Genomic DNA, 13141 nt, shown 5'->3' with positions numbered 1-13141 from the left:
GGACACAATGGAGGGAATTTATCAAGGCATTTACAGTGTATATTTGTCGCAAAAAAGTTGCACGTGTGCCTTTTGTGCGACTTTTAGTGGTAAGCTGTGCTGCACGATTTCTCACAATCCAGCTGTTTTACATGAGTTATGTTATTTACTTGTAGGCAGGGATTTACTAACTGCAACTTTTAGTTAAAAAGTCGCCCGAAAAAGCAGCAAATATACACCAAAAAAATTAGGCTTAGAAAAAGAAATGTAAAGTCCTGCCCACATCTATCACTGGCTGCCCGCATATACCACTCGCCACCCACTGTTGTAAGACTACAACTCCCAGCATGCCCTTACAGTGAGGACATCCTGGGACTTGTAGTCTTTCAGTAGCTAGCTGGCGGGTGATAAATGCGGCCGGCCAGTGGGTGGTATATGCGGGCGGGTTGACGTGGCATACTGCGGGTGGTGGGTGGTATATGCGAGGGGCTGTGGGTGATAGATGCGGGTGGGCGGTGGGTGGTATATGGGAGGGGCTGTGGGTGATATATGCGGGTGGGCGGTGGGTGGTATATGGGAGGGGCTGTGGGTGATATATGCGGGTGGGCGGTGGGTGGGTGGTATATGCGAGGGGCTGTGGGTGATAGATGCGGGTGGGTGGTGGGTGGTATATGCGGGCGGGTCGACGTGGCATACTGCGGGTGGTGGGTGGTATATGCGAGGGGCTGTGGGTGATAGATGCGGGTGGGCGGTATATGCGAGGGGCTGTGGGTGATAGATGCGGGTGGGTGGTGGGCGGTATATGCGAGGGGCTGTGGGTGATAGATGCGGGTGGGCGCTGGTTGATATATGCGAGGGGCTGTGGGTGATAGATGCGGGTGGGCGGTGGGTGGTATATGCGAGGGGCTGTGGGTGATAGATGCGGGCGGGCGGTGGGTGGTATATGGGAGGGGCTGTGGGTGATAGATGCGGGCGGGTGGTATATGCGAGGGGCGGTGGGTGGTATATGCGAGGGGCTGTGGGTGATAGATGCGGGTGGGCGGTGGGTGGTATATGCGAGGTGCTGTGGGTGATAGATGCGGGTGGGCGGTGGGTGGTATATGCGAGGGGCTGTGGGTGATAGATGCGGGTGGGCGGTATATGCGAGGGGCTGTGGATGATAGATGCGGGCGGGCGGTGGGTGGTATATGCGAGGGGCTGTGGGTGATAGATGCGGGCGGGCGGTGGGTGGTATATGCGAGGGGCTGTGGGTGGTATATGCGAGGGGCTGTGGGTGGTATATGCGAGGGGCTGTGGGTGGTATATGCGAGGGGCTGTGGGTGGTATATGCGAAGGGTTGTGGGTGATAGATGCGGGTGGGCGGTGGGTGGTATATGCGAGGGGCTGTGGGTGATAGATGCGGGTGGTGGGTGGGTGGTATATGCGAGGGGCTGTGGGTGATAGATGCGGGTGGGAGGTGGGTGGTATATGCGAGGGGCTGTGGGTGATAGATGCTGGTGGGCGGTATATGCGAGGGGCTGTGGGTGATAGATGCGGGCGGGCGGTGGGTGGTATATGCGAGGGGCTGTGGGTGATAGATGTGGGCGGGCGGTGGGTGGTATATGCGAGGGGCTGTGGGTGGTATATGCGAGGGGCTGTGGGTGGTATATGCGAGGGGCTGTGGGTGGTATATGCGAGGGGCTGTGGGTGGTATATGCGAGGGGCTGTGGGTGGTATATGCGAGGGGCTGTGGGTGGTATATGCGAGGGGCTGTGGGTGGTATATGCGAGGGGCTGTGGGTGGTATATGCGAGGGGCTGTGGGTGGTATATGCGAGGGGCTGTGGGTGGTATATGCGAGGGGCTGTGGGTGGTATATGCGAGGGGCTGTGGGTGGTATATGCGAGGGGCTGTGGGTGATAGATGCGGGCGGGCGGTGGGTGGTATATGCGAGGGGCTGTGGGTGATAGATGTGGGCGGGCGGTGGGTGGTATATGCGAGGGGCTGTGGGTGGTATATGCGAGGGGCTGTGGGTGGTATATGCGGGCGGTGGGGAGCGGAGTCGGCAGGGAACCATGAATATAATACTACAGCATTATAGTTTCATACTCCCCGCCGGGAAATCGGGTCTCTACCAATCACAGCTTCAGGAGGGACGTATGAGACTACAGTGCTGTAGTTTCATATTCATGGTAGCCGGCCGGGGAGCGGAGCGCTTGTTACCTGCGTGCATCCCACAACTACAACTCCCAGCATGTCCTTACTGTAATGGCATGCTGGGAGTTGTAGTCATGCAGCACAGGCAGGTGGGAGATGTACGAGTGGGTTGCAAGCTTCCCTGTCACCCGCCCGCACATCTCCCACCAGCCTGCACCACACAACTACAACTCCCAGCATGCCTTTACAGTGAGGACATGCTGGGAGTTGTAGTTTAGGAACAGGGTGCCTCCAGCTGTTGCTAAATTACAACTCCTGTCATGGGATGGGGGTTGTAGTTTAGCAACTGCTGGAGGCACCATAAAACTGTATTTACATCTATTTTGTGTTCTTTTCTTCTCATTTCAGATCTGTGTATGAAGAGGACTTCTTCAGATTCGGTAAACTACGTCGATGACCAGCGTTTTTTTTATTTTTTATTTATATTAATAAAATGGTAACAAGGACTTGTGGGGGAGTGTTTTTATTTTTTTAACAAAGAAAATAAAATACGTTTAAAGTCATTTAAAGTTTTCTTAACAGGCTTAGTAGTGGAAGCTGTCTTATAGCCGGAATCATTACTAAGCCCACCACCGCAGGGGTGACGGGAAGAGTCGGTACCAACAGGCCCGGAGCGTCAAAAATGGCACTCTTGGGCCGGTAACAGGCTGGCGTTATTTAGGCTGGGGAGGGCCAGTATCAATAATCCTCACCCACCCTGGTAATGTCAGGCTGTTGCTGCTTGGTTGGTATCGTGCTGAGAATGAAAATATGGGGAACCCCACACGTTTTTTCTTTTTTTATTATTTATGCAAAAAACGTGTGTGGTTCCCCTTATTTTCATTCTCAGCAAAATACCAACCAAGCAGCAACAGCCTGACATTACCAGGGTGGGTGAGGATTATCGATACTGGCCCTCCCCAGCCTAAATAATGCCAGCCTGTTACTGGCCCAGGAGCGCCATTTTTGACACTCCGGGCCTGTTGGTACCGGCTCTTCCCGGCACCCCTGGGGCGGTGGTTACCGGGGTAATAATTGGGGGTTAAAGTTAGCTATTTTTGTGGCTAACGCTAAGCCGGTTTAGTAATGGACTCCGTCTATTAGACAGCTTCCACTACTAAGCCTGTTAAGAAAACAAAAAATATTTAAAAAAATATTTAAAAAACACCACACGTTTAAAAAAATTTTATTTAAAAAAACACTCCCCACAAGCCCTCTTTAACCATTTTATTAATATGAAATAAAAAAAAATGCTGGTCTCCGTTGCCCGAAGTAGTTCTTTGCATACACGGAAATTAAATGTGAAAAGAAAAAACGATACAAAAAAAGGGTGAGTACATTTGGGGGGAAAAAAGTGGTAAAAAAATGAAATACATATATATTGCACATTTTTGTCACAAATGATGCTTTAAAACTCACAGAGGAGAAGAGGTGGTGTTACAAAGTGGGGTTCTGAAGTCATTTCTTGGCTTTTGCTTAAAGAGGCACTGTCCTTGTTAAAAACGATTCATATATTGCAGGACTCATTATAATATGACATTTCACAATATACACCTGTTAAAAAAAAATTTTTATTTTCACCTGAAATTGAAGCTTAAAATAGCCACCACAAGGGGTCGCCTGTCTTTTAGCCAGACAGACTAGTCTAGATTTTACAGCATACTGGATACCGACCGTAAAGCATACTGGTATCCAGTATAGGAGATTTCTATTGTGTATGCAAAACTACAGATAAAGGATGTGTGGACATGCTGGGAGCTGTAGTTTTAAAACAGCTGGAGGCAACACTGCTCTAAGGCTGGGTTCACACTACGTTTTCCCCCATACGGGAGCGCATACGGCAGGGGGGAGCTAAAACCTCGCGCTCCAGTATGCCTTCGTATGCGCTCCCGTATGTCATTCATTTCAATGAGCCGGCCGGAGTGAAACGTGTGGTCCGGTCGACTAATTTTTGCGCCGTATGCGCTTTTACAACCGGACCTAAAACTGTGGTCAACCACATTGCAGCTTCAGTTGTTACTAAACTACAACTCCCAGCATGCTGAAATAGTCAAAGCTTTCTCGGACTCCTGAATGACAAAGAAGTTGATCAGACATTCAGGAGTCTGAGAAAGATGAATGACACACATAGTGACAGCTATGCTGATTAGCATCCAGCTTTACAAGGAGAAGATAAAACAGATAGAACATGTATTCATAAAAATGCTGTACTTTTATCTAAAAAAATCCTTGCATTAATTTTATAAAGATTTATTCTTATATTTATACATTTTATCCTGTTATGAATTCACCATAATGTCTTCTGATTACTGCAGGCAAGCTCCAAGCATCTTCCTCTGTGTAACATGACACAGCATAAAACCAGAGAGGAAAGGGTTACAGAGTAGAGAGTACTGATTGGTTGACTGCCCAGGCTTGCTCCTGTGAGGGAGACAGACTGACACGCCCCCTCCAGCCCAGACTGACACGCCCCCTCCAGCCTGCACAATGAAAAAGTAACTCACCAGCAGATAAATGCTTATATCTCTGGATATATAGGTCCCAGACACATAAAAATGATATGCACATGACCAGGATTGGGTCCTGAGTAACATATCCCTTTTTTTCTTTTTTTTTTGCACTATGACAGGTACGCTTTAAGTACAGTGGGGCAAAAAAGTATTTAGTCAGCCACCAATTGTACAAGTTCTCCCCCTTATAAAGATGAGAGGCTGTAATTTTCATCATAGGTTATAACCTCAACTATGAGAGACAGAGTGAGAAAAAAAAATCCATAAAATCACATTGTCTGATTTTTAAAGAATTTATTTGCAAATTATGGTGGAAAATAAGTATTTGGTCACCTACAAACAAGAAGATTTCTGGCTCTCACAGACCTGTAACTTCTTCTTTAAGAGTCTCCTCTGTCCTCCACTCGTTACCTGTATTAATGGCTCCTGTTTGTACTTGTTATCAGTATAAAAGACACCTGTCCACAACCTCAAACAGTCACACTCCAAACTCCACTATGGCCAAGACCAAAGAGCTGTCGAAGGACACCAGAAACAAAATTGTATTCCTGCACCAGGCTGGGAAGACTGAATCTTTAATAGACAGGCAGCTTGGTGTGAAGAAATCAACTGTGGGAGAAATTATTAGAAAATGGAAGACATACAAGACACTGATAATCTCCCTCAATCTGGGGCTCCACCCAAGATCTCACCCCGTGGGGTCAAAATGATCACAAGAACGGTGAGAAAAAATCCCAGAACCACACGGGGGGGGGGGGGACCTAGTGAATGACCTGCAGAGAGCTGGGACCAAAGTAACAAAGGCTACCATCAGTAACACACTACGCCGCCAGGGACTCAAATTATGCAGAGCCAGACGTGTCCCCTGCTTAAGCCAGTACATGTCCGGGCCCTTCTGAAGTTTGCTAGAGAGCATTTGGATGATCCAGAAGAGTATTGGGAGAATGTCATATGGTCAGATGAAACCAAAGTAGAACTTTTTCGTATAAACTCAACTTGTCGTATTTGGAGGAGAAAGAATGCGGAGTTGCATCCAGAGAACACCATACCTACTGTGAAGCATGGGGGTGGAAACATCGTGCTTTGGGGCTGTTTTTCTGCTACGGGACCAGGACGACTGATCCGTGTAAAGGAAAGAATGAATGGGGCCATGTATCGTGGGATTTTGAGTGAAAACCTCCTTCCATCAGCAAGGGCATTGCCATCACACTGCCCAGGCAACGAAGGAGTGGCTTCATAAGAAGCATTTCAAGGTCCTGGAGTGGCCTAGCCAGTCTCCAGATCTCAACCCCATAGAAAACCTTTGGAGGGAGTTGAAAGTCCGTGTTGCCCAGCGACAGCCCCAAAACATCACTGCTCTAGAGGAGATCTGAATGGAGGAATAGGCCAAAATACCAGCAATAGTGTGTGACAACCTTGTGAAGACAGAAAACATGTGACCTCTGTCATTACCAACAAAGGGGATATAACAAAGTATTGAGATGAACTTTTGTTATTGACCAAATACTTATTTTCCACCATAATTCACAAATGATGATAAATGTGTCACACGTAAGAAACACTTACACCATGGAAAACAGTGTAGGTAAGTCGTGTAGGTAAGCGCAGCTTGATGAATCCCCCCAATATATCTGGGATCAGGTAAGTCCTTCGTTCTTGTTCCTTACACTTGTCACTCAGTATCCTCCAGTGTCGGTGATATATTACGGTACGTTGCGATGAAGTAACAGCTGGTTATTATAGATGGACTATTAAATTATTCCAATGTGACATCTTATTGCCGTTTTCTCGCACTCGCGGCTAATGACTCACAGGACGGTTCCGTTTCCTCTCACGTTTGATTAACACTTTGCTGTCTCGTCAATCACCAGGATAAAGACTGTATATTATTTAGTGTATAACACTGCATGGCGGGGAGTGAGGGGGTTAAAGGGGTGCTCCACTGGAAAACATTTTTTTTTTTTTTTTTTTTTAAATCAACTGGTGCCAGAAAGTTAAACAGATTTATAAATTACTTCTATAAAAAAATCTTAATCTTTCCAGTACTTATTAGCTGCTGTATGCTCCACAGGAAGTTGTGTAGTTCTAACCACAGTGCTCTCTGCTGACACCTCTATCCATGTCAGGAACTGTCCGGAGCAGGATAGGTTTGCTATCGGGATTTACTTCTACTCTAGACAGTTCCTAAAATGGACAGAGGTGTCAGCAGAGAGCACTGTGGTCAGACAGAGAGGAAGTTCAAAAAGAAATGAACTTCCTCTGTATTATATAGCAGCTGATAAGTACTGGAAGGGTTAAAGGGGAACTCCGCCCCTAGACATCTTATCTCCTATCCAAAGGATAGGGGAAAAGATGTCAGATCGCCGGGGTCCCGCTGCTGAGATCCTCTGAGATCCATCCGCTGAGATCCTCCAGTGCTTCCGGAAGCAGTTACAGGTGGGTGCTGCTTGCTAGATTGCGGAGGGACCCCGGCGATCTGACATCTTATCCCCTATCCTTTGGATAGGGGATAAGATGTCTAGGGGCGGAGTACCCCTTTAAGATTTTTTAATAGAAGTAATTAATTTTAAACAAATATATTTAACTTTCTGGCATCAGTTGATTAAAAAATGTTTTCCAGTGGAGTACCCCTTTAAGACACTTGGGGAGCGAGGAGGGCTCACCGCCAACATGGATGGGTTCACAAATATAATGGCCACCTCTAAACAATGGGCCAGTGTTTTCCAACCAGGGGTGCCTCCAGCTGTTGCAGAACTACAACTCCCAGCATGCCTGGACAGCCTTAGTTTTGCAACAGCTGGGGGCACCCTGGTTGGAAAACACTGGTGTAAATAGTCTAAGAAATACCATCAAAACTTATGGGAAACTGATTTAAGGAAAAATTTGTCTCATAAGAGGGTAGTAGTCATCTCATTATTATCAGGGGGGTGGGGCCAGAAGTCATCTCATTATTATAATAGGGTGGAGCCAACAGTCACCTCATTATCATAAGACGGTGGATCCAATAATCATCTCATTATCATAAGAGGGTGGGGTCAACAGTCATCTCATTATCATAAGAAGGTGCAATCAGTAGTCATCATATTATCATAAGGGGGCGGGGTTACGCTGACAGGATATATATATATATATATATATATATATATATATATATCCACAGAATCCACCATTCACCACCGCCTCCTATAAACCAACCTCTGCACAGATTACAAAGTACGACCACAACACTGTCCCACAGAGGGCAATATGTGAGATGAACAACTCTGTCCCCTCTACACAGGTCACACAGCATGCCCACAACAATCTCCCATAATAGTCACTATATGATGGTTACAGCTCCTGTCCTCCCCTCTCTGCACAGGTCACACAGTATGTCCACAACATACTGTGTCTAGAAGTCTATGTGTAATCGTCACAGCTCCCCTCTACACAGGTCACACAGCATGTCTATAACGTATGCCCGTCACAGCTCACCTCCTCCACTCTCTGTACAGGTCATACAGCATGCCCACAAGTCGCTCCCACAACAGTCTATAAGTAATGGCCACATCTCCCCTCCACAGGTCACACAGCATGTCTACAACACTCTCCAATAATAGTCACTGCTGGTCACCTCCTCCCCTACCCAAAAAGGTCATAGAGCATGCCTACAACTCTCTCCAATAGTAGTTACTACCCGATAGTCAAAGCTCACCTCCTCCCCTCTCTGCACAGGTAACAGAGAATGCCAATAACACTCTTTCATAATAGTCACTATGTGATGGTCACAGCTCACCTCCTCCCCTCTCTACACAGGTCATACAGCATGTCTACAACTCTCTCCCACACCAGTCTATACGTAATGATCACATCTCCCCTCCACAGATCACACAGCATGTCTACAACTCTCTCCCATAATAGTCAATATCAGCTGGTCACAGGTCACCTCCTCCCCTCTCTGCACAGATCACACAGCATGTCTACAACACTCTCCCATAATAGTCACTATCTGCGGGTCACAGGTCACCTCCTCCCCTCTCTGCACAGGTCACACAGCATGTCTACAACTCTCTCCCACACCAGTCTATACGTAATGATCACATCTCCCCTCCACAGATCACACAGCATGTCTACAACTCTCTCCCATAATAGTCAATATCTGCTGGTCACAGGTCACCTCCTCTCCTCTCTGCACAGATCACACAGCATGTCTACAACACTCTCCAATAATAGTCACTATCTGCAGGTCACAGGTCACCTCCTCCCCTCTCTGCACAGGTCACACAGCATGTCTACAACTCTCTCCCACACCAGTCTATACGTAATGATCACATCTCCCCTCCACAGATCACACAGCATGTCTACAACTCTCTCCCATAATAGTCAATATCTGCTGGTCACAGGTCACCTCCTCTCCTCTCTGCACAGATCACACAGCATGTCTACAACACTCTCCCATAATAGTCACTATCTGCGGGTCACAGGTCACCTCCTCCCCTCTCTGCACAGGTCACACAGCATGTCTACAACACTCTCCCATAATAGTCACTATCTGCTGGTCACAGGTCACCTCCTCCCCTCTCTGCACAGGTCACACAGCATGTCTACAACACTCTCCAATAATAGTCACTATCTGCAGGTCACAGGTCACCTCCTCCCCTCTCTGCACAAGTCACACAGCATGTCTACAACACTCTCCCATAATAGTCACTATCTGCGGGTCACAGGTCACCTCCTCCCCTCTCTGCACAGGTCACACAGCATGTCTACAACTCTCTCCCATAATAGTCACTATCTGCAGGTCACAGGTCACCTCCTCCCCTCTCTGCACAGGTCACACAGAATGTCTACAACACTCTCCAATAATAGTCACTATCTGCAGGTCACAGGTCACCTCCTCCCCTCTCTGCACAGGTCACACAGAATGTCTACAACTCTCTCCAATAATAGTCACTATCTGCAGGTCACAGGTCACCTCCTCCCCTCTCTGCACAGATCACACAGCATGTCTACAACACTCTCCCATAATAGTCACTATCTGCGGGTCACAGGTCACCTCCTCCCCTCTCTGCACAGGTCACACAGAATGTCTACAACACTCTCCCATAATAGTCACTATCTGCGGGTCACAGGTCACCTCCTCCCCTCTCTGCACAGGTCACACAGCATGTCTACAACACTCTCCAATAATAGTCACTATCTGCTGGTCACAGGTCACCTCCTCCCCTCTCTGCACAGATCACACAGCATGTCTACAACACTCTCCCATAATAGTCACTATCTGCGGGTCACAGGTCACCTCCTCCCCTCTCTGCACAGGTCACACAGCATGTCTACAACACTCTCCAATAATAGTCACTATCTGCAGGTCACAGGTCACCTCCTCCCCTCTCTGCACAGGTCACACAGAATGTCTACAACACTCTCCAATAATAGTCACTATCTGCAGGTCACAGGTCACCTCCTCCCCTCTCTGCACAGGTCACACAGAATGTCTACAACACTCTCCAATAATAGTCACTATCTGCAGGTCACAGGTCACCTCCTCCCCTCTCTGCACAGGTCACACAGAATGTCTACAACTCTCTCCAATAATAGTCACTATCTGCAGGTCACAGGTCACCTCCTCCCCTCTCTGCACAGATCACACAGCATGTCTACAACACTCTCCCATAATAGTCACTATCTGCGGGTCACAGGTCACCTCCTCCCCTCTCTGCACAGGTCACACAGAATGTCTACAACACTCTCCAATAATAGTCACTATCTGCTGGTCACAGGTCACCTCCTCCCCTCTCTGCACAGATCACACAGCATGTCTACAACACTCTCCCATAATAGTCACTATCTGCGGGTCACAGGTCACCTCCTCCCCTCTCTGCACAGGTCACACAGCATGTCTACAACACTCTCCAATAATAGTCACTATCTGCAGGTCACAGGTCACCTCCTCCCCTCTCTGCACAGGTCACACAGAATGTCTACAACACTCTCCAATAATAGTCACTATCTGCAGGTCACAGGTCACCTCCTCCCCTCTCTGCACAGGTCACACAGAATGTCTACAACACTCTCCAATAATAGTCACTATCTGTTCGTCACAGGTCACCTCCTCCCCTCTCTGCACAGATCACACAGCATGTCTACAACACTCTCCAATAATAGTCACTATCTGTTGGTCACAGGTCACCTCCTCCCCTCTCTGCACAGGTCACACAGCATGTCTACAACACTCTCCAATAATAGTCACTATCTGTTGGTCACAGGTCACCTCCTCCCCTCTCTGCACAGATCACACAGAATGTCTACAACACTCTCCAATAATAGTCACTATCTGCAGGTCACAGGTCACCTCCTCCCCTCTCTGCACAGGTCACACAGAATGTCTACAACACTCTCCAATAATAGTCACTATCTGTTGGTCACAGGTCACCTCCTCCCCTCTCTGCACAGATCACACAGCATGTCTACAACACTCTCCCATAATAGTCACTATCTGTTGGTCACAGGTCACCTCCTCCCCTCTCTGCACAGGTCACACAGCATGTCTACAACACTCTCCAATAATAGTCACTATCTGCAGGTCACAGGTCACCTCCTCCCCTCTCTGCACAGGTCACACAGAATGTCTACAACACTCTCCAATAATAGTCACTATCTGTTGGTCACAGGTCACCTCCTCCCCTCTCTGCACAGATCACACAGCATGTCTACAACACTCTCCCATAATAGTCACTATCTGCAGGTCACAGGTCACCTCCTCCCCTCTCTGCACAGGTCACACAGCATGTCTACAACACTCTCCCATAATAGTCACTATCTGTTGGTCACAGGTCACCTCCTCCCCTCTCTGCACAGGTCACACAGCATGTCTACAACTCTCTCCCATATGGGGGGGATTTATTAATAATATTACACTAGTCTGCCAGAAGACAGAATGCCGTCAGTAACTTTTTGTCTGATATCCCTCTCATGATATGAGGAGCCATTACTATAATTCACACCGCGCTCACAGCTGCGCTTTCCTTCTGACCCCAAAGACTTCTTTATGGGTTTTCTACTGGAAAGTTCTGGAACTAAAGTTTCCTCACAACGTTTTACAGTCTGTACAGTTCACGTTATTCCGTCACAGCAAGAAGGGAGCTTTACATTATGCACCACGCGCTTTAGTGACGTCACTCCCACGTGACGTCATGGATCCGAGCGGCGACCTATTATAAGTTATGACAAACCTAAACAGCGCCCCTAGCGGCCGCCAGAGATAGCTGTATAAAAGTACAGAGCCCACATTATCCTGTTATCAGTATACGGCAGCGCATGCTGGGACTTCTAGTTCCACAGCTGCTGTGTAAGACCAATATACCTGCCGCCCCCGACACCGCGGGATCCATCCTCAGCGCACGTGACTTCTGGCGGACCGGCTCCGGGATAACACGTCATCACCGCGGGACCATGTGATGTGTCGCCTAGGAGGGGGCGGCCATGTTCCTGGATACTATTATCGTGTAAGAGAGGAGGGAACATTGCTGGTGATAGTTATAACATACCCCCAAAACTATAGCATACACCCCATAACTATCACCAGTCATATAATATATAACAGTATAATATATAGCAGTATAACATATAGAAGTATATAAAGTGTAATATATAGCAGTGTACAATATATATAGCAGCATAATATATAGCAGTATATAATGTATAATATATAGCAGTATATAATGTATAATATATAGCAGTATAATATATAGCAGTATATAATGTATAATATATAGCAGTATAATATATAGCAGTATATAATGTATAATATATAGCAGTATAATATATAGCAGTATATAATGTATAATATATAGCAGTATATAATGTATAATATATAGCAGTATATAATGTATAATATATAGCAGTATAATATATAGCAGTATATAATGTATAATATATAGCAGTATAATATATAGCAGTATATAATGTATAATATATAGCAGTATAATATATAGCAGTATATAATGTATAATATATAGCAGTATATAATGTATAATATATAGCAGTATATAATGTATAATATATAGCAGTATAATATATAGCAGTATATAATGTATAATATATAGCAGTATAATATATAGCAGTATATAATGTATAATATATAGCAGTATAATATATAGCAGTATATAATGTATAATATATAGCAGTATATAATGTATAATATATAGCAGTATATAATGTATAATATATAGCAGTATATAATGTATAATATATAGCAGTATATAATGTATAATATATAGCAGTATATAATGTATAATATATAGCAGTATATAATGTATAATATATAGCAGTATATAATGTATAATATATAGCAGTATAATATATAGCAGTATATAATGTATAATATATAGCAGTATATAATGTATAATATATAGCAGTATATAATGTATAATATATAGCAGTATGTAATGTATAATATATATATAATGTATAATATATAGCAGTGTATAATATATATAGC

The 13141-nt window shown here is 45.9% G+C and overlaps 1 protein-coding gene across 3 annotated transcripts in view; it reads right to left on the bottom strand.

Moving 5' to 3' along the window:
* The window catches only part of HSPBAP1 (HSPB1 associated protein 1), a 172608-nt gene extending 160402 nt beyond the window's left edge, over positions 1 to 12206 (bottom strand). For all 3 annotated transcript variants that reach the window (XM_056536544.1, XM_056536543.1, XM_056536545.1), the window contains exon 1: positions 12005 to 12206. In XM_056536544.1, coding sequence (XP_056392519.1) covers positions 12005 to 12032 — 28 coding nt within the window. In that variant the 5' untranslated portion in view covers positions 12033 to 12206. The remainder of the gene's footprint in view (positions 1 to 12004) is intronic.
* Between the last annotated feature and the right edge of the window lie 935 nt (positions 12207 to 13141).

The sequence above is a fragment of the Hyla sarda genome, chromosome 8, assembly GCF_029499605.1.
Source record: "Hyla sarda isolate aHylSar1 chromosome 8, aHylSar1.hap1, whole genome shotgun sequence".
In the NCBI taxonomy this organism is placed as follows: Eukaryota; Metazoa; Chordata; class Amphibia; order Anura; family Hylidae; genus Hyla; species Hyla sarda.
The sequence above is the reverse complement of the archived record's forward strand: the minus strand, read 5'-3'. Positions and strand labels throughout refer to the sequence as shown.